The sequence below is a fragment of the Mustelus asterias genome, chromosome 10 (genome assembly GCF_964213995.1).
Source record: "Mustelus asterias chromosome 10, sMusAst1.hap1.1, whole genome shotgun sequence".
NCBI lineage: Eukaryota > Metazoa > Chordata > Chondrichthyes > Carcharhiniformes > Triakidae > Mustelus > Mustelus asterias.
In genome coordinates, this window is record NC_135810.1 from 61,001,365 (window position 1) to 61,027,379 (window position 26,015).

General features: G+C 39.3%; 1 protein-coding gene across 1 annotated transcript in view; it reads right to left on the reverse strand.

Annotated features, from left to right (window-relative positions):
* Nucleotides 1-418: 418 nt before the first annotated feature.
* Nucleotides 419-26,015, reverse strand: part of med17 (mediator complex subunit 17) — a 32,962-nt gene continuing 7,365 nt past the window's right edge. The window contains exons 3-12 of the mRNA XM_078221800.1: nt 24,507-24,717; nt 22,885-23,021; nt 19,915-19,999; nt 15,893-16,045; nt 14,670-14,800; nt 6,163-6,347; nt 5,384-5,521; nt 4,051-4,168; nt 1,394-1,553; nt 419-887 (exon numbers count right to left, since the gene is read on the reverse strand). Of these exons, the coding sequence (XP_078077926.1) occupies nt 679-887; nt 1,394-1,553; nt 4,051-4,168; nt 5,384-5,521; nt 6,163-6,347; nt 14,670-14,800; nt 15,893-16,045; nt 19,915-19,999; nt 22,885-23,021; nt 24,507-24,717 (1,527 nt within the window). The 3' untranslated portion in view covers nt 419-678. The remainder of the gene's footprint in view (nt 888-1,393; nt 1,554-4,050; nt 4,169-5,383; nt 5,522-6,162; nt 6,348-14,669; nt 14,801-15,892; nt 16,046-19,914; nt 20,000-22,884; nt 23,022-24,506; nt 24,718-26,015) is intronic.

A 26,015-nucleotide genomic window follows, 5' to 3' on the forward strand; every position in this document is an offset into this window, starting at 1 on the left:
TCAATTGTAACATTTTAGTAAGAGGGAGTTCCCTTTTATCAGTAGATGATGCTCTTGTGGATCAGATTAAGGCTAACAGCACAGAGTTTCATTCCCTTTCCAACTGAGGATAACTTAGGGCTTGCCTCCTTTTAAACAAAACATCACTTTGCCCTGCTTTAGCGAATAGTCAGCAAGAACCTGCCTTCTGGCAAGGAGGTGACAATTGCTCTTGCGTAGCACCTATTTATATTGTCAGCATAACCTCCTTGAGTACAACTTGTATTTTGAGGAACTGCTCTAAAGGAAAAAAGTAAACAAATGTTTAATTCAACTATCCTTCATGAATAGTGTTCCTACTGCTGTGATCAGAAGATATTAACATTTCAGTTTCCAGACAGTATGATTCAGGATCTTTCATTAAAGTGAAAATCTGCAATTGAAATACAAATTTATTTTATTTACAGACAATAAAAACTTCTATACAAAAATTCAAAATTACATCTATCTTAGGAAATGAGTAACTGGGGACAACGTTTGGAAACTGTTAAGTATGTGCCAATATTTTGGAAATCTCAGCAACACAAAACCTACATTTTTCTGCTGAGGTTTTAAATTTAAATCCTATTGCTCAGAATTTAGCGGAACAGTCTGGAGAAACTTCTGCCTTGGAGGTACCTGTATACAAAAGCCATTAAATTATGGGCAGGGAGCAAGAGCTGCCATTAAGAGTTCCATTTTATAAACAAAGTTGCGTCCTTCCATCTTATTCCACAATACTTCTTTGTATGGTCCTCGAAGGTGATTCCATTTATTGTCCTGCATCACATCACTCTTGGGAAGGTCTTTGCATTGACTTCTAGGAAACTGCACCACCACTTTACAGCCACTTTCAGGCCCATTCCGTACTGTTAACAAAAAGGATGCCATCAGAAAGGGAGTTTTACAAATAATTACACCTCATTTGTGAATATAATGAAGTGAACAGAATTAGGACCATTTGAAAAGATTGCTTAGTTTTCTTCCTCCTCACTGAGAACTAATCATCAGTTAGTATGCTATCATGGTCAAGTGAAATGTGGAAACACAATTAATAATTTGTTACTTGTATTAACTTGAATAATAGTTTTAATAGGAAACATGAGCTTGGATCATTGCAGCAGACGGCCCATTGCTCTTGCATCTAATCTATTATGACTGAAGCCACTCCCAGTTACCAGTTTTGGACTTGCAGCCATGGCTAAGCTCACCTTCTCCTTCTGGCCATTTTGTGGAAGTGAAAACAAAATGAAGACAAGAATTCATCAAGTTTCATTCAAAATGCACTTAACGCTGAAGAAGGATCCATACTTGCCTCTAAACAAGTTGATTTGTCATTCACTGTGCAGGAACTTTATTCTTAGGATACACTTACCTGAAATTGAATACTCGCCATTGGGTGAAGCCACAGTTATTGCAGAAGCATTTCCAATACTCTCCACTGGACCCAGGCCCACATGGTTGCTGAAGCTTAATAGATGCCAACCCATTACTTTGGCCAACTGCTGAACTGCATGGACCTGATGCTGCGACATCTATTAGACACACCAAAATAAAAAGATCATGTCTCTTGGAAGTTGATTATCCAAAGATCCTACTTGCAGATACAAATGTAACATTCACTCTGCAACAAAACATACCACAGGTATGTGCGCTATGAAACCTTCTAAACCGTTCTAAAAGGCAGCAATCAATCTTTAAAAATCAAAAACCACAGCAAAACTGAGATAAGAGCATAGGCCTCAGGTGCTTCACTAATGTCTGGATAGAACTTGACACTGTCTGTGCCTCATACATTCAGCCCCATGCCTCAAAATTATGGAGAAAAGATTTGTCGCATAAACTGTCCATTTTGTGTGCGGTATTTCAAGTGTTCTGAAATTATGACAATATGGATAAGCTATCTATTACATAGCATGAAAAATACATTTCTATCCTCAATAAAAAAAATTGCGGGCAGTATTTTCATCAGCATAGAACACACCACTAAGCAAATTAGCTTTAAATATCTTTCAAAATGCATAGAACTATCAGTTAGATTCAATATTTTGGGAATTCCAAACACAACCTGATATTTATGACTATGAAAACTGCAGCACCTCAACAGCTGAAAGACAAGATATCGATTATAAACAGAAGCAGGAAAATTAGGACTGGGTGTTCAGGTCCAGACATCACATTTAAGCCTCCACACAAGGAAGGAATCAGGACTCGAATGACAGATTTAATCAGGAGACCAACAAGCAGATTTTTAAAAAATGGGAAATTGTAAATAACTAAATAAAATTACATGCCTACAGCTGTGTTATGAAAGCTCCAAAAATAAAAGCATGTAGAACTATATCCTGCATTTTGACAACGAGTGCCAAAGAAACTGAGGCCTGAGGAAAGAGTTGGCCCAAGTAAACTGGGCACAAATAATTGAGGAACAATGTTGGATGTTCAGGGAGATATTGAATACCTCTCTAAATATATTCCTGAGAGGAAGAGGAATTATGCAAGGAATAAAAACATGTCAAGGAAGTCAAAGAGAACATAAAGGCAAAACCTAGGGCATACCAAACTACAAAAGCTAGTGGCAAGCTGAGGATTGGTAGAACTTTAAAGATTCAGCAAACAGCTCCTTAAAAATAGAATCAAAAGAGCCAAGGTGAACTACGGAAGGAAACTAGCAGAAAACATAAACACAGATACCAAAAGCTTCTACAAGTATATAAAGAGGAAGAGTATAGCTAAAGTAAATGTTGGTCCTTTGGAGGACGATACTGGTGATGTATTAATGGGGAACACAGATGGCGGAGGCACTAAAACAATATTTTGCCTCTGTTTTCACAATAGAAAATAATGAAGATTTTCCAAAAACTGTAGTTAATGCAGAGCAACTTGGTGCAATAACCATCACCAGGGAGAAGGTATTCAGTAAACTAATGGGATTAAAGGCAGATAAGTTTCTGGGACCTGATGGCCTGCATCTTAGGGTATTAAAGGAGATGGTAGCAGAAATAGTGGATGCATTGGTTGTGATAATTCAAAATTCCTTGGATTCTAGTAAGGTCCCGGTGGATTGGAAACACGCTAATGTGATGCCCCCTATTCAAAATAGGAGAGAGGTAGAAAGTAGGAAACTATAGGGCAGTTAGCTTGACCTCTGTGATGGGAAATTGCTGGAATCAAATATCGAGGAGATGACTGAGCATTTGGAAAGACAAAGCTCAATCCATCATTGTCGGCATGGTTTTATGAAGGGAAAGTCGTGCTTGACAAAGTTGCTCGAGTTATTTGAGGACATAATCAGCAAGGTGGTTAGTAGGGAGCCTATGGATGTGGTATATCTACACTTCCAGAAGGCATTTGACAATTCCTATGTTCCTATACTACAGGCAGTTTTAATTTACTGGAAATTCTCAAAAGTGCAATTTATGCATAAATGCAAAAACATGACTGCAAAATCAAGTATAAAAAATAGTAATGCACATTAGAGGTTATATATTTGAAAATATACAAAATTACACGTTATTACAATATAACATAGAATTAATACTGCCAGCATCAGAAATGCAATGTACGATTTTGGTTTAAGACAGTAATAGCCAATAGAGCTAAACAATATGCTATACCCATCTTCCTCCAGGTACCATGCCCTAAGATGGCATTGGTGACTACTGGATTGGTCCATGGTAATGGACTGCATTACCATGGACTGGCAAAGTACTGCAGTGGTTTGCTATTGCCTTCTGCAGAATGGTGGACCAGGAAATTCTCGTACTGCCTGCCATCAGGAATATTGAATGGGTTCACAGGCCTGTCTGGCCATTTTATGAATGCACCTTCCATGTGCAAGTGTGATACTACTACGATGAATTGAAAGCAAACTGGTATCATTGCAATTTCCACATTAAAAAGGTCCCTCAGCTCCCTACAGAACAGACGCCTTTCCATAAGTTATTTTATTCCATTCACCATGACCTGTTTATTCATGGATTTGGAAGTTTCTAACTGCCCCCGATTATGTTGTTTCCCTCATCGAGTTACCTGGGATAGAAGGAAGTCCTGCAATTCCTGCTCCTGGTGGGACAGCGTAATTACTCTTCCATCTCTGTGCACCACCTTAATCTGTTCAACACCAATATTCAACTGTAGCTGAATTGACCTTAAGCAGAGGGAGTGAAAAAAGTCACATCAATACAGAAGTTCAATTTATTTTTAGAACTGTACCTTTGAGGTATACAATGTTAAAATTCTGATGAATTTCAAATGCTGAAAATGCAAGGAATAAACTAAATCAAATATTTTATTTGTACGGTATTGAGGAAAACAAGGTAGTTAGATTGGTGAAAATCTTAAAACAGATCATTAATGCCAACTAAAATAATAAATAAACAGATAAATAAGAAACAAACTTGAGAGATGCAAAGTTCCGAGATTCAGAGGAATCCAGGTGTCCTAGTGCCTGAATCACAAAAGGATAGTTTGCAGGTACAGGAAGTAATCAGGAAAGCTAGTAGAATATTATCATTTATTCTGAGGGGAATTGATTCCAAAAGTAGTGAGGTTATGCTTCAGTTTACAGATAATTGCTGAGACGACATCTGGAGTACTGTGTAAGTCTCCTTATTTAAGGAATAATGCATTAAAAGCAGTCCAGGGGAGGTTTACTCGACTTATATTAGGAATGGGTGGGTTGTTTTAAGAGGAAAGGTTGGTTAGGCTAGGCTTGTCGCCACTGGAGTTTACAAGAGTAAGAGGCGACCTAATTGAAATCTTTAAGGTCCTAAGGAATCTCAACAGGGCGGATGTTTAAAAATAAGGGGTTGCTCATTTAAGACAGATGAAGAGAATTTTTTTCTCTCAAGATGGTCAGGAGTCTCTGGAACTCCCTTCCTCAAAAGGCAGTGAAAGCAGATCTTTGAATATTTTTAAGGCAGAGCGAGATAGATTCTTGATAAGCAAGGGGGTGAAATGTTATCTGGGGAAAGCAGGAATGTAGGATTAAGGTTATAATCAAATCAGCCACGATCTTATTGAATAGCAGAGCAGTCTCCTGAGGCCAAGAGGCCTATTCCTGCTCCTAATTCGTATGCATGTATGTAAAATATTTCTTGCCAAAAGTTACATATTAAAACCACACAATGGGACAATTAAAAGGAGATGATTCATGCGCTGGTTGCCATCAAAATGTCATCAGAAGGATTTAGGATTTTAGGGTGACAAAAGTCTGATCAAGGGTTTTTATCAAATACTTGGAAGTTGCACATATAATCGACCCTTATAGAAAGTATAAGAAGTTACAAAAACACAAATGTAGGGAACACTGGCTTGAGAAATAGAGTAACTGTAACATTGCACCCACTCCATCAGTACTCACTTGCAAATCTGCTCATAGCCTTGAGAGGTTATTAACACTTTGACACTAGATTCGTACACATCATTGATGTTTGACCAATGAGCTTGTATCTGTGGATCCTCAATACGACTGGCCAAGCTATCAATTGTCCAGGCAGTTCTGAAATTAAAAGCATAAACATTTGATTGAATCTCTGATTGATTCTTAAATTGCCTCCTATAGCCAAAGAATACGGTAAAATAAGCACTTGCTTGGGATGTTTTTGAAAAAGGTACTGTATAAATGAAAATTTTGTACTGCTGAACAATAAATTAAATAATTCTGCACAAATACTTGTGCAGTGTTGATCTCTAGTGTACCGCTACCATTTCTTCTACACCCGGAAAGTTATTTAGATATTTTCAAGATCTAACTATAACCTCTAGTAGAATGTCAAGTTTGACCTTATTTCTATCACTAACCTGAAGAATATATTCAAGTGATTTATACTGAAATATGTAACAGCAAAATCTACTGCTCCTGGCATTTTCCAAGGATGTTGAGATACGTTCTTCATGGTACTTGGTTCTTAGACAGACTGTAGACATACTCTGGTATTGCGTAACACTTGTTTAATAGTACTACATCTAAACAGGTTACAGAGTGGGTACATAACTCCTAGACTTGATTCCAGCCCCTCTCCCTCCCTCGGGTGTAACACTGGAGTTAGAATAACCATTATCCATGTCATTATCTGTTAACTCTTTATAACACAGATATGTTACTTTCCTACTTACACAATTCACTCCAGCATTACTTACCTACGTCTCAAAAAGATGTGTTTAGCCTGTTTGATTATCTTCTCCAGTAACCCTTCACTTTGCTGTAAACCACTGATCTCTCCTTTATCATAAGCCTGAGGTCCTGCTAACCTCATTCTTTTCAGTCCAAAAGGTGCAGTTGCTGGGTGAGGCATCACTGAAGAACTCAAGGTCTGTTTATGAAACTGAAAGATAAAGAATAACAATTTTCCCCGGTACAGAAAATATTTTTTCAACAAATACTAGTTAATCTCCCGTACATTGTATATGTATTGTTCAGACCAATTAGAATCTTTCATATCATTCAGGGTTTGAAGAGGCAGGGAAGAGAGTGGGGAGACACAGTAAAAGAAGTGGGCAGGAGCTAAAACAGGCAGGGAGAATTCAGGTCAATAGCGGCAGAGGCAATGGAGAGGTGAAATACTCAATACTGATGGGTGCTTTGGATGGGAAGCACATTTGAGGATTACTATAATAGAGGAATGAATACCAGTGATCTTTAGTAACCTGCGGGAGGCAATTCAGCCGATTTGTGGGTTAAAATATAAAGTGCATTCATTAGACAAGATGGAAGAGTTGGGAGTCAAAATCCTATCAGCACAAGAGTCAAGGGGGCGGTCCAGAGAAGGGCATGGCAAAGGCCTTCGATGAGGAAGGCAGTCAAGAGCTGGAATACGATAACAAAGACACTGTCAATTGTAATCTGCCCAGTCACTTGATTGAAATCACACCGTGTTTGGTCCAGATCCATTTCAATCTAATACGTTAACAATGTGTCATAGGAAAACAGGATTACAACCTTCAGGCACCTGGCCTTCAAACATTATCAACCAAGCTTTTCAGCAATCAATAGCACAACCACTGTAATATCAAGAGATGCACACATCTGTCCAAATATATCAAGCTCAAGGTCCACAGCAGACACCATCTCCCTGGGCCTGCACTCAATTCCGGAACACCTAGATAACAAAAACATGTCTTACTCCTATTTATTGACTACAGCTCAGCCTTCAATGCCATTGTTCCTACGAAACTCATCTCCAAACCCTGTGGTCTGGGCGTCAGCTCTTCCCTCTGCGACTGGATCCTGAGCTTCCTAACCCACAGACCACAATCAGTAAGGATAGGCAACAACACCTCCTCCACACCGGTGTCCCACAAGGCTGTGTTCTCAGCCCCCTACTGTACTTCTTATACACCTATGACTGTGCGGCCAAATTCCCCTCAACTCGATTTTCAAGTTTGCTGACGACACCATTGTAGTTGGTCGGATCTCAGACAGAGTACAGAAATGAGGTAGAGAATCTGGTGAACTGGTGCGATGACAATAATCTCTTCTTCAATATCAACAAAATGAAGGAGATTGTCATCGACTTCAGGAAATGTAGTGGAGAACATGCCCTTGTCTGCATCAACAGGGACAAAGTAGAAAGGGTTGAGAGCTTCAAGTTTTTAGGTGTCCAGATCACCAACAACCTGTCCTGGTCCCCCCATACCGACACTATAGTTAAGAAAGCCCACCAACGCCTCTACTTTCTCAGAAAACTAAGGAAATTTGGTATGTCAGCTATGACTCTCATCAACTTTACAGATGCACCATAGAAAGCATTCTTTTTGGTTGTATCACAGCTTGGTACTGCTCCTGCCCAAGACCGCAAGGAACTATAAAAGGTTGTGAATGTAGCCCAATCCATCACGCAAACCAGCCTCCCATCCATTGACTCTGTCTACACTTCCCGCTGCCTCGGCAAAGCAGCCAGCATAATTAAGGACCCCACACACACCGGACATTTTCTCTTTCGCCTTCTCCCGTCAGGAAAAAGATACAAAAGTCTGAGGTCAGGTACCAATCGACTCAAGAGCAGCTTCTTCCCTGCTGCTATCAGACTTTTGAATGGATCTACCTCGTATGAAGTTGATCTTTCTCTACACCCTAGCTATGAATGTAATACTACATTCTGCACTCTCTCATTTCCTTCTCTATGAATGGTATGCTTTGTCTGTATAGTGCGCGAGAAACAATACTTTTCACTGTATCCCAATACATGTGACTATAATAAATCAAATCAGCATACATTTCCTTTTCACGACAGTATAATGAAAACTAACAACTTTTTCTACTCTAAATTTCCAAATCACAGCTCAAATTTTCTATGCCAATGTCATTTCCACAGTTACCATGGAGACGTTATTCAGCAATTATCAGCTTTGTCTGCTAAGTCAGACTTCACCTTGCTTTTCCTCCAATTTCTTAGGTTTTCTCCTCAACTGATTCATTTAAAATTTACAGTTTAATTTGCCCATTACTTTCTCTCCCTTCCCAGTAGTTCCTAGGCTCTCATCTTTATTTTCAGCTTGCGTGCCCCCTTTTCCAGCTCTCATATCTCAGTGCCATCTCTACTCAATAGTAAACTGGCACCTGGCAGCCTGTTCTTGGTCACTGATCCTCCCTGTCAGTTCTGCCCTCCATGCAATCACAGCCTTCAGCTCCTGCTCCTCAAGGTGCCACTCTCAAATTTATTCAACAGCTTCTTCATCATTCAAAATTTCTCAATTGTCTTTATATGTAATGAAATCAAACAAATCCAATAATTGTATTGGTCTATACAGGAAGGCAATGAACAAAATGTAGCTGCAATAAATTCATAATCTTCTTCCAGCTCCATTATTTCATGGCCTTTTCCGTCTCTATTAATTTATTTTCCCTTTGCTACATCAATTAATGATTCCATCACCTCTTTCTGCATCAATTATTTTTTAGATTCACTGCCATCTCCATTATTTATTTCACTCCTCTCTATAATATTTTATATTATTTATCCACCTTGAATCCCTTTTTTCCCTATCAAAATCCGTTTCTTTAATAATGCACCTAACTAGCTTTGCAAGCCATACTAAGAGACCTTCACTATGTTAAAAAATCTTACGTAAACTTTACTCCGCTTCACATATTTTTCATTGTGCAACTTCCAGTAACTCCCATTCACTTCTGCTCTATTAGAACGCAATCATAGGCTCTCACCACTAGGAGGTGTGGTGAGTAGATTTCTGAAAACCCAGTTTTGCTCAGCATCTGTTTTTGACTTTTTCTCAACGGTGTCTGCTGTCATATTTCAGGATGATGAACTGATTTAAAATTGCTTCAAAAATAGAATAATTTTAATGTTTAAAATAGCCAATGGGGATTTTCACAGTAACTTCATTGCAGTGTTAATGTAAGCCTACTTGTCACAATAATAAATAAGCTTTAAAACAATGGGACACTAAGTTCCACTCACAACAAATAACGCCCAATCTTTAGCCCACCAGTAATCGACATGTTTCCCTCCCTTGCCTGCCCACGTTCAGTCCGACTGGAAAAATCTGCTCTCCCACAGCTTGCCCCATGCTAGTCCTTAACACCATGAAATAGAACCAGAAAGATTGTTTAAAGGTGCTGCCAGCTGCTACAAAGAATCTTGGTAAAGTAAATCCAAATTAGTGTAATTTAAGTTTTATTAATGTTTGGCACTTGCTCCAAAACCCTCATACTCTCATTCTGATATGACAATGACGAAAGTAACCAGTCCCTCCTTTTTTATTCTCTGCAACCTATGATGCGGCTGATTGCACAATCCTCCTATAAAGCCTTTCTACTGTTGTCAAGATGGGTGGCATTGCATTCATCTGGCTCCATCTTTATCTTTCAATGATACTCAGAGATTCACCTACAATTGACTTCTCCCATCATTAACTCTGGTGATCCCCAAGGATCTAGCCCCGTACCTAAACCCTTCCCATTTCTTATCTATATACTTCCCCTTGATCACATCATCTAAAAACACAGCATCAGTTTACACATATACAACACCCTACTCCACCTTATTCCCCCCCCACCTCTAAATTGCTAGACTGCTTTTCCAATGTCCAGTATTGGATGAGAAACTTCCTCCAATTAAATATTGGAAAGACCAAAGCCGTCATCGTCAGTCCCCACCACAAACTCTGTTCCCTACCCAGACTCCATTCTGCTCCCTACCCAGACTCCATTCTGTTCCCTACCCAGACTCCATTCTGCTCCCTACCCAGACTCCATTCTGCTCCCTACCCAGACTCCATTCTGCTCCCTCACCACTATCCGATTGAAGCAGACCAATTGCAACGTTGATGTCATACTTGATCCAAAGAAGATTTTCCAAGCAAATATCCAAGCTGTTGCTTAGCCAACTTATTTCGACTTCTGTAATACCGCTTGACTCAGTTCCTGCCTTCAATTACTGCTGAATCCCTCATCCATGCCTCGGTTAGCTCCAGACTGCATTGTTATGTTCCCCTGGCCGGCCTGCCATGTTCCACCCTCTGTAAACTTGGGTAGTGAAATGTTGCATTACCTCATGTCCTAACTCACATCAAATCCCATTTACCCATCACAACTATGCTTGCTGACCTACACTGGCTCTTGGTTAAGGCACAACTCATTCTTTCAAATCCCTCCCTACCTCTGTAATCTCCACCAGCGATGACCCTCCTAGCTACCTGCTTCTTCAATTCTGGTCTTTTTGAGCATCCCTGATTGTAACTGTTCCATGCTGGTGACTGTGTTTTCTGCTGCCAAGGCCTTAATCTCTGAAACTCCCTTCTTTAAACCTCTCTACCATTTCTCCTCTCTTTCCTTCTTTAAAGAAGCTCCTTAAAATCAACCTCTTTTACCAATCTTTCATTTACTCTAATATCCTGTCAATTTTTGTTTGATATCTTTCCTGAGATATTTTATTGTATTAAAGTATATGTAAACTGCACATTAAAAATGTTCGAAATATATACATGTCGAAACACAAATTACAGCAGCATTGCACTCTGCTAAATAGTAGCTGGTAGTTCCTGGATCCCCTTGTACAATGTGTGAAATCAATGCTAGGTCCCCACATGGTGAGCGCCAGAGGCTGTTTTACTTGTTCACAAGGAGCAAACACAAAATTCTATCATGTGCCAATTTTTTAATTGTTCCCAAATTTCAGGCTTCTTGTTAAATTGGAGCTGCAAGAGAATTGCAAAATTTACAACTGCCAGTTCCAAGTTACATGGTGATCATAGCAATCTCCTTGTACAGGTCTACGTAAATGCAAACTGAAACAATCAGGGCCAAAATGAACTGTAATTGAATTTTTCTGCCAAATTGTTCTATTTTGCTAAATTCCTAGAGACATTCTGAACAATTCAGTGAATTAAAATACAAAGCAACAAGCAGATTGTTTCATGGCTTCAATTTCTTATACCATAAAATACTTTTCTAAAGTAGCTGTGAATGAATAATACAGACACTTCCAGTTTCTGAAATTAAATCACAAGAAAAGCTCAGATGAAAAGTTAATGTGACTGTTGACAAATGGAGGAGGTATTTTGCACACAATTCACCAAAATGGCAATAAGGTAAATTGCTAGTTGATTGGTTTTTAAGTGTAGTTATGATATGGAGATGCCGGTGTTGGACTGGGGTGGGCACAGTAAGAAATCTCACAACACCAGGTTAAAGTCCAACAGGTTTATTTGGAATCAGGAGCTTTCAGAGTGCTGCTCCTCTGAAGGAATAAATCTGTTGGGACTTTAACCTGGTGTTCTAAGTGTCATTAGTTGAAGGATAAAGGATTTCCAGGATTCTAGAACTCCCGGACTCGTCATCATATAACATCTGAACGTGTGAGACGGGGTCCTGGTTCAACATTTCACTTAAAGGACAACACCTCTAATATTGCAGCATTCCTTGATATTGAAGCATCAGTTAGATTATGTGCCCAAGTCCTGGGGAAGGACCTGAATCTATGATCTGAGTCAAATGTGATGCCATCATTTAGTCACATTGAGCACAGTAGAAACAACCCTTGTAAAGTTTTTAAATCAGGATTGAAATCTAATTAATTTCTCCAAAAACCTTGATACTGAACTTGCTTCTGTGTAATTATCAATTAAATCAATTAAGTTTTAAGCAAACTATGCTGAAATCCACAGTAAGTCAACTAATGTTAATTCAACATTTTTGTGTACAGTTCTGTAGTTGGGATAATGTCTGTTTTAGCAATGCAATCCAGATACTGTCAGTAATTCTTTTTGCCTCCACGGGGTGTACTATTGAAGTTCCCACATACTTTAGCTATCACTAAACTGATGAGAACCTGCTTATGCTATAACAATACTATTTAAAAATACCCAGTTATGCCTTTTATTCAAATGTAATTGTGTTGTTAATGTCATACTAAGTCATTAGTATGCCGAACAATCTCTCTGGCCCTAGAAAACTAATCATCTATGAACAAGGGGCAGAAGTAGGCCATTCAGTCCTTCGAACCTACGCCATCATTCAATAAGATCATGGCTGATCTGATCGTAACCTAAAATCTGCATCCCACTTACCACCCCTTTATCCACCTCTGCCTTAAAATTATTCAAAAATCCTTTTTCAGGAACAGGGTTCCAAAGACCCATGATCCTCAGTGAAAAATCATAGAAACCCTACAGTGCAGAAGGAGGCCATTCAGCCCATCGAGTCTGCACCGACCACAATCCCACCCAGGCCCTACCCCCACATATTTTACCCGCTAATCCCTCTAACCTACGCATCCCAGGACTCTAAGGGGCAATTTTTTTTTTAACCTGGCCAATCAACCTAACCCGCACATCTTTGGACTGTGGGAGGAAACCGGAGCACCCGGAGGAAACCCACGCAGAAACGAGGAGAATGTGCAAACTCCACACAGACAGTGACCTGAGCCGGGAATCGAACCCGGGACCCTGGAGCTGTGAATCAGCAGTGCTAACCACTGTGCTACCGTGCCGCCCGATGAGGTATAAAAAATTATACCTCATCTCTGTTTTAAATGGGCCACCCCATATGTTTAATTTGTGTAATGTCAAAATTTTCCATTTGATCAATTCCTTAAAAAAAATGTATTATCTGTTTCTGATATTTTGGCTTCTAAAGTAAAGTAAAATTTATTTATTAGTCACAAGGCTTACATTAACACTGCAATTAAGTTACTGTGAAATTCCCCTTGTCACCACACTCAGGCGCCTGTTCAGGTCAATGCACCTAACCAGCACGTCTTTCAGACTGTGGGAGGAAACCGGAGCACCCGAAGGAAACCCACGCAGACATGGGGGGAACGTGCAAACTCCATACAGACAGTTGTTTCATCAGAAGTAACTCTTCAAATGCAGATAATAAAAATAGAACAAAACTTAGTCCAACTTATAAATCAAGGAAAGGGTTTATTAAAGAAACATCATTATTCCAAACTTGGGGCATCACCCTGGGCCAATTCAAGCTCCCCATGATTCTATACAGGTTCTTCTTTATGATGAGTCAGCTGACTATTACATCATTCTGCAATTGGTTCCATGGTTTACTGGATCAGCTGACCCTTACATCTTGTTACCATTGGTCACATTACATCCAATACAAAGTTGTCACCGGTTACATTCTAACAACAGTGACCCAAGCCGGGAATCGAACCTATTCTAATGTGTATATTCCAATCTCTATTTAGCTCTTTCTGAAATTTATTTTGACAAGTAAATGATAATGAATTTTAGTTCCTGATTTGCCGACTGAAAATTGTTTATTGTTTGGCTATTTTCTTTGCTTAATGACATCAATGTTGATGGATGCCTGCAGACTTGATGCCAGATACAAATTGTCGGGAAAGGCGAGAACCACATCACACAGATCACTGGATCTCTGTGGGAATCTTTCTTTGAAGTCAGTGACGAACGTTGTCACTTCACTGCTGATGGCAAAATCAGAGCCACATGTCCGTATGTTTTGTAAATATAGAATCATAGAATCCCTAAACTACAGAAGGAGGCTGTTCAGCCCATCAAGCCTGCAACGACAACAATCCCACCCAGGCCCTATCCTCGTAACCCCAAGTATTTATCCTGCTAATCCCCTGACACTAAGGGCCAATCAACTTAACCCGCACATCTTTTGGAGCGTGGGAGGAAACCGAAACACCCAGAGGAAACCCATGCAGATACGGGGAGAATGTGCAAACTCCACACAGTTACCCGAGGCTGGAATTGAACCCGGGCACCGAGGAAACATTGCTAGCCACTGTGCCGCCAGACATCATAAGCATATAGTTAAGTTTCAAAAATATTCTTTTTCCATTTGGTTGGTTCATCTACAGTACTGCATTTTGCTATCACCAATCTAAAACATTAACTCTGTTCCACTCTCCACAGATGCTGCCTGACATGCTAAGTATTTCCAGTATTTAGTCTCTATTTCCGATCTAAAGCATTAACATTATTTTGCTTTTGCAATAGTTTTGATTCTTGACTTTTGAGATAAAAACCACCAGATTCCAAAGATTCTAGTGTTCAGACTCGTCACAAAACCCATAATCTGCTCAAATGGATTCCCATACAGAAGAGCAGTGGGGTGCTTATTTACTTTAAAATCAACTTGTTATTAATTTCATTGGTATGTTCTGAAATAAATAGTTTAAAAGATTTTTGAAATCCTTCAATACCTCTCTAATTAGCTGGTGAAGATTATGCTCCAGCACATACAGATGGTCATCAGGTCGTTGCTTCTCAACAGATATTTTCTGGGCTTTTTTATCATTCACAAAGTGGCACAAGGAAATGGATAACTGCAAACCTGAAATGTCATTACATGAACTGATGATTATCTATACAGTATATGAAAACACAGCTTTTACACTGCTTTAAAGTACATTAAAATAAAAATTCAGTTACAGTTTTATTAACTTGATAAGGTAAATAAAAAGGGCCTCAAAGACAGTAATGTTCACAGAAAGACTCACTACTTTGAGCACACTTTCAACCTCTGAAAGTTTTTATCATTGCATAAAAATCTAACACCAAACTAATTTTGAGTAATTTTTTAAAAACTGAAAAACATTTCAAGTCCAAAGAGATTTTAGAAATGTAGAGACTGCAGGCTCCGTAATTTGCAAAACATCTTTGCAGGAAAGGCAGCAACTTTCTCATTTCAAGCAGCAAAGCCTGGCAAATTTAGAGAACCATCAAAGCAATGGTACACTACGAACTGTTGAGATCCAGATCATTTTGAAAATATCCTGATTAACTCCTATTGGAAAACAGATATCTGAAGATGATTCAACAAATCAAGATTTTGTTTTGACAATTAGACAACAATTGACAATACAGGGAGAATTCTGGATAATTTCTTAAAAAGTTAGGTCAGTCACAATCTTCAAATAGACACGTCATGGTTTCTGTGCCACCAAGCATTTCAATGTCTGGAAAAACAGTTTTTATTTCACAGGAAAGATTTTTTAAAAAAATCAATGCTCTATACTTAGTACATTATATATTGTACACAAGATTATTTTCTTTGTTCAACATTTGCTGTCAGTTCATACGATTGTATTCCTAGTTTATTTTCATTTAAAGCCTTGTGTGCAGTCACATGGCAAAACTAAATGAGAAAGCTCCGAGAATGAAAAATAAAATATGCAAATCCAACACGCTGGCCTAGTCAAGGTAACAATGTAGAATATTACTGGTGTTCTGAAAGACTAAATTAAATTAAAAGATCATATTAATCAACTATTTGTTAATCATTTGGAAAAGTTGCATGAGGAAGAGAATATGAAACACTTCAAACAGATAATGGCTCAAAGTCTTATGCTCTATATAAAATCGTTAGAATAATTCATAACGCATGGGACTAAAATAAAACACAAGAAAAATCTATACTCCTTACCCGGAAATGGTTGAGATATGATCTGATTTTTCACCACAATGTGAGGTATCTGTGATTTAATCTGCACTGCTTCACGAGATAGCTGTGCAAAAATTTCTTTACACAAAAGAACATTCTGTGCTGCTTCTAGCTTGGTCTGCCAGTGTGCTGTACCTGCAAATGATGTACAGTTTAACAACAACTTCTCAAACGAATTACTGCAAGATTTAATCACTGTCAAGATACACTCTTAAAGACAATTATTTTGAAATCAGCTTGGTCTTTCACTTCATTATAGAAGCATAGAATATTTTTTCTTCCCAACCTAATACAAAAGACTCAAAAACATTGATAATTAGTGCTGCCAGAAATTCTTTTTGATGTTGTTTCTGGTTGCATATTTAGCATTTACCCTGCTTGGAAACAGAATCCTGCAAACAGAACCTTTAACTAATGAAAGTAAAAAAACAAATTTTGAATATGAATGTTATTTAATCTTCCTGCCAAAAGCTGACTTCTTTTCAGACAATGAAGCATATTTTAGCATAAGGGATATTAGTTCAGACAGGTGGATGTACACCATTTTGGGTACAGGTCTGGATTTTCTACCACCAGATACCTGCTATATTGCCAGTTGGGCAGCCAAAAGCAGAAAATAGGCTATGTTTGTTACAGTTTTCATAAACCAGGGGTATCAGCAAAATCTATCTCAAACAGGCACAAAAAGTTTCACTTTAATCATCATTTGGGAATAGAAGAGTCCTGCAACATGCGACATTGGAATGTGCAAGATATTATTTTCAAAGCTGCTAACATGTCACAGATTCCAGGATTATGAGGGAATCAAATGTGATGATTTAAAGCATAAAAGTTTTAAAAAAGACAAACTCAGTCATTTTGACTTTTTTTTTCTCCGTAATAACATGGGTTCACATGAGCCTCCCTATCAATTGTTTACTTTTTTGGATATTTTCTGCCTCTAGGATTATGACTTGCTCCAATAGGATTCTTGGTGAAAATCCCTCAACCTGAGGTGTTTGGAAAAGGAGGACCATTTGTTGAATCATGTCAGCTTGCATAAAGTTCCGTGCTCACCTACTGGCACCTTCATGTCCACAACTGCTTACCGTATATTAACAGATAATTATTGCATGCAGCACTTCCTATTTTGAAGGGCACTTCCGACAACATTCATGGCATCCTGAAGATGTGTCAAAATCTGACTAATGTTGAATGGTTCCTCGAAATGACTGTAGTATGTCCTACTTTCACTGATAATGCACAAAACCAGGTATAACAGTATCATGGTATCAAACTATTATAAAAGGTAAAGTCGCCATAATCCCAGATGACCATAGGCTGACTGGTGCTGATTTAACCTGAGGATCACCACAGCTCAGGTGAGGGGCAAGATTGAGAAGACAGGGTCTTCATGAATAACCTCAACCAGTACAGAATTGAATCTGCTCTGTTGGCATCTCTCTGCATCACAAACCAGCAGTCCAGCCAACTGAGCTAAACTGCAGTATTTTTATTCATTCAAGGATGTGGGCTTCGCTGGCTAGGCCAGCATATAGTGCCACCTTGAAGTGTTGAGCTGCCTTCTTACACTACAGTCCATGTGGTGCAGATTCAGCCACAATGGTGGCTGGAGGGAGTTCCAGGATATTGACCCTGCTGCCCTTGTCCTTCTAGATGATAGTGATCATGGATTTGGGAGTTAATGACAAAGAAGCCTTTGTGAGTTCCTGCAGTGCATCTTGGAGATGGTGCATACTGTTGCTACTGTGCCTTGGTGGTGGAGGGACTGAATGTTTGTGGACTGCTTTGTCCTGGATGGTGTTGAGCTTCGTGACTGTCGTTGGATCTGTACCCTTCGAGGCACGGGAAGAGTATTCCATCACACTCCTGACTTGTGCCTTGTAGGCTGTGGACATGCTTAGGGAGTCACGAGGCGAGATACTCACCACAGGATTCCTACCCCTGACCTGCTCTTGTAGCCACAATATTTATTTGGCTAGTCCAGTTCAATTTTTTGTCAATGTTAACACCCAGATTGTTGATATTGGGGGATTCAGCAATGGAAGTGCCATTGTATGTCAAGGGACGATGGTTAGATTCTCTGTTGTTGGAGATGGTCATTGATTGGCACTTATGTGGTGTGAATATTACTTGCAACTGGTCAGCCCAAACCTGGATATTTTCCAGGTCTTGGTGCATTTGGATATAGACTATTTCAGTATCGGAGTAGTCACAAATGGTGCTGAATATTGTGCGATCATCAACGAACATCCCCACTTTTGACTTTATGATAGAAAGGTCATTGATGAAGCAATTGAAGATGGTTGGGCCGAGGACACTACCTTGGGGAAACAGCATGGAAACAAAAAAAGTTTGTTCTAAGTCAAAAGAAAATGTGAAGCCAAAGGCCTTTGCTGGACTTGGACCTTGCTGGACTCCTGACTGGGTAGGCTGGGAGGGTGAAGTGTATGGAGGATACACAATTGGATGTTTGTTTGTAATTTCAGTTTTTGGAGCATATCTGAGAAGGTTTGGATTACTCTTAGTGCAGAACGATCAGGAGGATCACCAGATTGGTTTGGACATGTATATGAATAGGAGAAATGGGAAGTGAGTCACATCTTCAACCAAATGATTATGAGTCATATTATTCTCACCTGTGCACAACACTCAAATACTGAGTGTATTAAATCTCACTTATGCTTAAATAAAATGAATATGAAGTCAGCTTTAACTATTGAGCAGGCACTTCAACGAGACTTCAAATTATTTCTCAAACAAGTAAAATTACTGGAACCATTCATGCGCCTTCCCAATTACAGAACCTCGCAATAAATGCAGCACATAACTAGGATTTTCTCCTTTCCATTGTGTTGGGGAAAGGAAAAAAATCCTAGCAGGTTAGAGAAGATTTTAAACCATTCGGTATTTAAGAGACTGGCAGAACTACCAGCATGGAGTTAAATGCCTCTAAATTAGACTTATGAGCCAACAAGAGAATAGTTTATGATATTGAGATTCTGGTGTTGGACTGGGGTGAGCACAGTGAGAAGTCTCACAACACCAGGTTAAAGTCCAACAGGTTTATTTGGAAGCACCAGCTTTTGGAGCGCTGCTCCTTCATCAGGTGAGTGAATAGTTTGCACACGTGAATGCAGTAAGAGATTTAAAGTGATGATATTATTTGCATATTTTGATATTTTAAATATATTAACTGTATTTTTATAAAGTGACTGCACATTTTAGCCAAGAGCAAGTTGCCGCAAGGCCTGATGGTACGGGGACTTTCAGACAGAACCACATTCTTCGGAAACAATTAAAACCTCAGAATGTGCCAGTTCTTATCAACAGGAATTGCTAGCAGTAAGGTTCTCAGGGCAGCTTATGCATAGAGTTATTCACTATCCAGATAGGACAATGCCTTCTCAGATGTGAGAATGTACATTAGTCTGATGTGGCCGGTGACGTGGAGGAAAAGGTGTAGGAATATTAACTTGGACCTCAGCCTCTGACGTTGCTAAGCAATAGAAGAAGTTGAGTCAGCAATAGCAGGAGGAAGCATCCGGATTTTACGGACCAACGAAATCCCATCGTGTCAGAAGGTAAAATGCAATTGACTATAGTATGTGACAGATGTATTAATGATTTAAATGTATTGATGTTGATTGATTCAAAGCTAATGAAAGGCGGGAGAATTTGATAAGAAAAATGTATAATTGATCCATTCTAAATGGTATACGTCAGAATTCATCGGAGAGGTCAGTCTGCTTTGTGTCTGGAGAAGCCTCGGGCTCTTTGGTGACTCCCTGCAGCTGCTGGTCAAATAAAAGATACGTCTTTAAACTGGGACACTGGCTTTCATGAGTCTTATATTGTCTGAAGTTTCGGAGATACCCAGCCACCTTGCAAACCCCGCTAACAATTTTTAACTGGTATTGTAATCATCCAACGAACAACACACATCAAAAGGCAAGGAATAATCCTAAATATAAACCAATTCTTGATTCCAAACTCCTACATACCTGGATTAGGTTTTTGTGTGGGTCGTCTAAAAAGGTTGACTGTGCCAAGATCTCCAATGTCATGAGCCTGTTTCTGAATAGAAACCTTAAAAAAATTATAACAATGTGTTATACATGAAATATGTTATCAAAATTTACACCTGACATAGAAAAATTAGCATAACAGCAACAGTTAATACATTAATCATACTTGTGAAATTAAAAGTAGATTACAGTAAGTACTTAAGAAAATACAGCCCTGAAGATGTTCTTAACTGAATGAATCGTGCCACTTAATCTTGTTAGTTGAATTGAATTAATTTAACAAATTAGCCAAGTGTTACAAATTAAGTCACTTAACAGAGATTCCATTTACAATAATCACTTCTGCCTTTAACAGAAAAAAACATCCCAAGATACTTCACAGGAGGATAGGTCTTTATCCAAGTGGCAGATAGTGATTGTGGGGTGCCACAGGGACCAGTACTTGGGCCCCAGCTGTTAAATGACCTAGATGAGGGAACCAAATGTAATATTTGCAAGTTTGCTGATGACACATAACTGGGCGGAATTGTAAGTTGTAGGGAGGATGCAAGGAGACTTCAAGGTGATTTAGATGAGTTGAGGGAGTGGGCAAGCACATGACAGATGCAGTATAACATAGCAGGGTAGCACAGTGGTTTGCACTGCTGCCTCACAGCGCCAGGGACCCGGGTTCAATTCCTGGCTTGAGTCATGTTCTCTCCATGTCTGTGTGGGTTTCCTACGAGTGCTCTGGTTTCCTCCCACAGTCCGAAAGACATGCTGGTTAGGTGAGTTGACCAAAATTCTACCTCAGTGTACCCGAACAGGCACCAGAGAGTGACGACTAGGGGATTTTCACAGTAACTTCATTGCAGTGTTAATGTAAGCCTACTTGTGACTAATAAATAAACTTTACTTTTACTAAATGTGAAGTTGTATACTTTGGTGTGAAAAAAAGAGTACAATTTAAATGGTGATATATTGGGAAGTGTGGATGTACAAAGGGATCTGGGTATATTATTGCGTGCAGTTTTGGTTACCCTACCTAACAAAGGATATACTTGCCATAAAGGGAATGTAGCAGAGGTTCACTAGGTTGACAACAGGGTTGGCAGGGCTGTCTACTGAGAAGATATTGGTTCAACTGGACCTGTATTCACTGGAGCTGAGAAGGATGAGAGAAGATCTGATTGAAACGTATAAAATTCTAACAGGGCGAGACAGACTAGATGCAGGGAGGATGTTTTCCCTGATTGGGAATCTACAAGTAGGGGACATAATCTCACAATATGGAAGAGACCATTTAGGACCAAGATGAGTGAAAAATTCTTCACTCAAAAGGATTGTGAACTTGTGGAATTCTCTACCACAGAAAGCTGGGGAGGCCAAGTCACTGAATGTATTCAAGAGAGAGATAATTTTTTTGGATCTTAATGGCATCAAGGGGTGTGGGCAGAAAGCCGGAATATGGCATCGAGATAGAGGATCAGCCATGATCATACTGAATGGTGGAACAGGCTGCTAGGGTGAATGACCTTCTCCTGCTCCTCGTTTCTATGTTCAATGTCAAACAATAATAAGTTGAAACTGAGTCTAAGAGTTAAAAGGACAGAGGACTCAAAGTTTGGTCAGATGTTTAAGGACAAAGAGGTGGAGAGGCTCAAGAAGGAAATAATTGATGGCATAACTACCAATTATACAGCAAAAAGAATGGGTGATGCAAAAAGAGGTTAGACTTGGAGGAATGTAGAATTCTTGGAGGGTCATAGAGTGGAGGAGGCTAGAGATGGGGAGAGGAAAAACATGGATTTTGACATGATGGGAAAGGATTTGAACTTGGAGAATTTTAAATCGAGCTTTAGTAGAACAGGAAGCAATGTGGGGTATCAAGATGGTTGCAGGTTAGATTACAGGCAGCAAGGCTTTGGATGAGCTCAAGTTCAGGGAGGATGGAAGATGGGGGACAGGACAGGAGAGCAAGGGAATAGTCCAGTTTGGAGGTCACGGAAGCATGAATGAGCATTACAACAGGAAATTAACTGAACTAGGGGCTGAGACAGGCATATTGGGGAGGTGGAAGTCTTTGTGGTGGAAAGAGGTGCCAGAATCTCAGCTCAGCATCAAATAATATTATGAACAATCTGATCCAGCCTCAGACGGATAGCAGGGAGAGACGGAACCAGTGACAAGGTTTGTGATAGAAGCTGAAAAATTTGCCTGCCCTGCCTTTTGGGTGCAGGAATCGATTCATGGCTTGCCAGTTCCAGTTCCATTGGAGGTGGGCAACATTCAAATTTAGTATGGGTGCACCGACTGGTTTGGCACACAGCCTTCTGTCACTGTCAAGAAATGAGTTATCTGCCTCTGACTTGGCACAGGACACACAGCATATCTCTGCACAAATTCCGTTCCATCTGTTTGTGTGGCAGACCCAGAGGAGAGTTCTGCCCCATACCAGTTGCAGCCTGTGTGTAGACAAATCACTCAACCATCTCCCCACTATGAGGATGTAACAAGTCACTCTGGCACGTTCACCAAAGAACATCCAAAGTACATTCAGACATTTCGCAATATCAAAGGTTATCTGCAATTTTAGTGCCTGGCCCAGTAAGGATAAGGCACATCATCCAGCTGAAAGTTTGGTAGTTGCAGAATGACAGGCAAATTTGTTGTCTGAACACATATGGTTCAACTTAAGTATAATGGCATTGCACCAGCCAGTTGGGCTGTGTGGCACAAGGAATGTGATCCTTTGCAGGTTTCCAACACAAGCTGGGAATGCCCACTCAGGCACCCTTCTCAAGGGGCTGCATCACGTAAACCATGCAGGAAGTGACTGACAGTGCAGCATGGCCCAGAAAATGGCAATAAGGTTCCATAGCACTGTTGGTGCTACAGTCTTCCTAATGTTTAATTGGAGAAAACTGCAGTTCAAGCAGGACTAGATGCAGTATTGTTTGTGTTTACCTTAATATATGCTGACCCCTCCAGATCGCTAGGAATCATTATGTCAAGAGGGCAATAATCATCTGGAATTTTCTTATCTGGATCCAGATCAGTATTCTTTAGTACTTCAAATGTACCATGATGAGGAAAGAGTGATCCTTTGGACAGAAGATTCAAGTTTAATGAAGAGCATGTAACCATCATTCATAGGTTTATTAATCCAACATATGTTTGCAATTTAAGAAATTACTTAAGTGGTTTCCAAGAAAATAATACTTTCCTAATATTTGATCTTGAAGCTTCTTCCCTGCTGCCATCAGATTTTTGAATGAACCTACCTGCATTAAGTTGATCTTTCTCCACACCCAAGCTATGGCTGTAACACTACATTCTGCACTCTCTCTTTTCCTTCTCTATGAACGGTATGCTTTGTCTGTATAGCGCGCAAGAAACGATATTGTCACATGTATTAGCATACAGTGAAAAGTAATAAATCAAATCAGGATATATTTTGCAAAGTTAGGTCATTTAGTATTTTATACTAGATAATGGCTGGATGGTAGGGGAAGGTGTATCTTGATTTTTGCATACTAGTGGATCCCAGATAACGCGAAGTTAAAAAATACATTGAAGGGCAAGGAAAGTATTACATAAGTCTCCTATTATATTGATATATTTACATTGCTAGTAATAAAGGAAACTTTCAAAGAAAAAAACTGTATATAAAAGAATGAAGGATAGTGAAATTATGTAATTCAAGTAATTAAGAACTGAAACTACTGCATACTCGAAGATTGCTGTACATATGTAGAGGTTCAGGAATAAGAAATTAAAAGGCATATTAAAATGTATCCATGCATACAAACAATGTCAAGTTTCATATCTACAAAATACAAAGCTTAATTCATTTGGAATGTTTTGTTTGTTGACTTAAAATATTTCAAAACATTTTATATTTGAGCAAGTATCATTCTCCTTGCTGACTGAAGTACAAGTGGGGAGTTGGATATGTGACAATGGAAAGTTGGGAAGGTTGGGAAAACAGCTGGTTAGTATGGAGGCATGAATCATTAAAATATTTTAAAAAACATTTATTAGCACTGGTGTAAGGTTTCTCACATTCTGGGGAAATGGGGTGGCTTTTGTTTGTAAGCACACATACTCACACAGCATATGTACATATAAACAAAAGAACAAGAAATAATGAACAGGAGAGTTAAAAAAATGGAGACTGGAATAAGAAATAAAATTAAATAACAAAAACTCATCATTTAACTGGAAAATATCCTTACAGACTCCAATCATATCTCTCTCTCCATAATAGTCTATCGCGTAGATTTTCAGAATTCTCACGCTGCAAGTTATGCAAGTGCACATCGTAAAATCATGTACCCTGTGCCAGCAGTTTGCTATCCATTGAATTCAATTAGCCTGCACTTCCTGATATACACTTGTAACATGAGGTACCCTGCCACAGGACTTTGAAAATGCATACATGTGTTTTCTGGTATTTTGGTCCTTTAGGTGTATTAGTTCTTTGAATGATTGCACATGTCATAGCCAAGAATCTGTGGCAAATAATTTCTGCGCAGAATAATTTAAAACATACCTAAGAATTACTTACGCACTGAAATTCTACATACCTGCACTTCTATAACTTAAATCCCCAAGGATCTTGTCACCCACTTTTCTTAGTTTCCAGTGTTGCCGTAGTCTGAGCAGCTCTGAATTGAAGTCTCTTTGGCGCTTTTGCTCCTGATTTTCAGCTACAGATTTATTTAATCTTTCCGCTCCTTTCAAAAGAATCTGAGCAGCTCCTGCTAGGGATTTCTTTTTCCCACACAGTTGCAAACCCTGAAGGAAAACAGCAAATCGGGGCAAATGGTGACAAGGCAATGCAAAAGTACAGGATAAGGCAATATGCATTAAGCAGAAAATTTCCCTTAAAAGACTTCAGACAAAAATCAGACATTTCAAAACATTTAAAATGTATAACTGATTGAAAGTAAAAGCAGTGGGAAACAGGAGATAAGAGGGAAAACAAGGTGCGCAAACAAATTAGGAGAAACAGCACCAGAGTAAGAAATAATAAGATATTCAAAGGGGTGAGAGTAACAGGAATGTACTTGCATCTAAATTAGGTTTACTGTGCATGTTTGTAAAGGAAGAGAGTGTGATAAATAAGGTTGGTCAGATGCAGATGCAGATAGCCACATGGGAATATCATATGGCAATAACAAAGATCTGGCTCATAAAAGGCAACAGGGTAATTTTCTTGGATACAAGATGCTCAAGAAAGATACAGAAGAAAAGAAAGGAGAAAGAGTCGCAGTGCTACTTTAAGAACGTAGGAACAGAAGTCAGTTGAGGCTGCTCCACCATTCAGTACGATCATGGCTGATCAGACACTTCAATGCCTTTTATACACATCACCCCCATAACCCTTTATGTTATTGTTAACCAGAAATCTATTAATCTCTACCTTAAACAGTCAATTACTGAGCTTCCACAGCCCTCTGGGGTAGAGAATCCCAAAGAGTCAAACCCTCTGTGAAAAGAAATTTCTCCTCATCTCGCTCCTAAGTGGCATCTCCCGTATTTTGAAATTGTGCTTCCTGATTGCAGACTCCCCAACCAAGAGAAACATCTTATCTGTATCTACCCTGTCTATTCCTTTAAGTATTTTGTAGATTTCAATGAGATCACCTCTTATTCTTTGAAACAGGAGAGAATACAGGCCCAATCTCTCCATAAGACAATCTCGCCATTTCCCGGAACAAGTCTGGTGAACCTTCATTGCATTTCCTCTACGACAATCATAGCCTTCTGAGGTAAGGGGAACAAAACTGCACACAGTACTTCCTGTGCAGTCTAACCAAGCTTCTACACAATTGAAGCAAGACCTCACCACTCCTGTACTCAAATCCTCTTGCGATAAAGGCTAATATTCCATTAACCTTTCTAATAGCTTGCTGCACCTGCATTTTGGCCTTCAGTGACTTATGGACCAGACATCCAGGTCTCCTTATACATCTACATCTTTTAATTTAGAAACATAGAAAACTACAGCACAAAACAGGCCCTTCGGCCCCACAAGTTGTGTCGAACATGTCCCTACCTTTTAGGCCTACCTATAACCCTCCATCCTATTA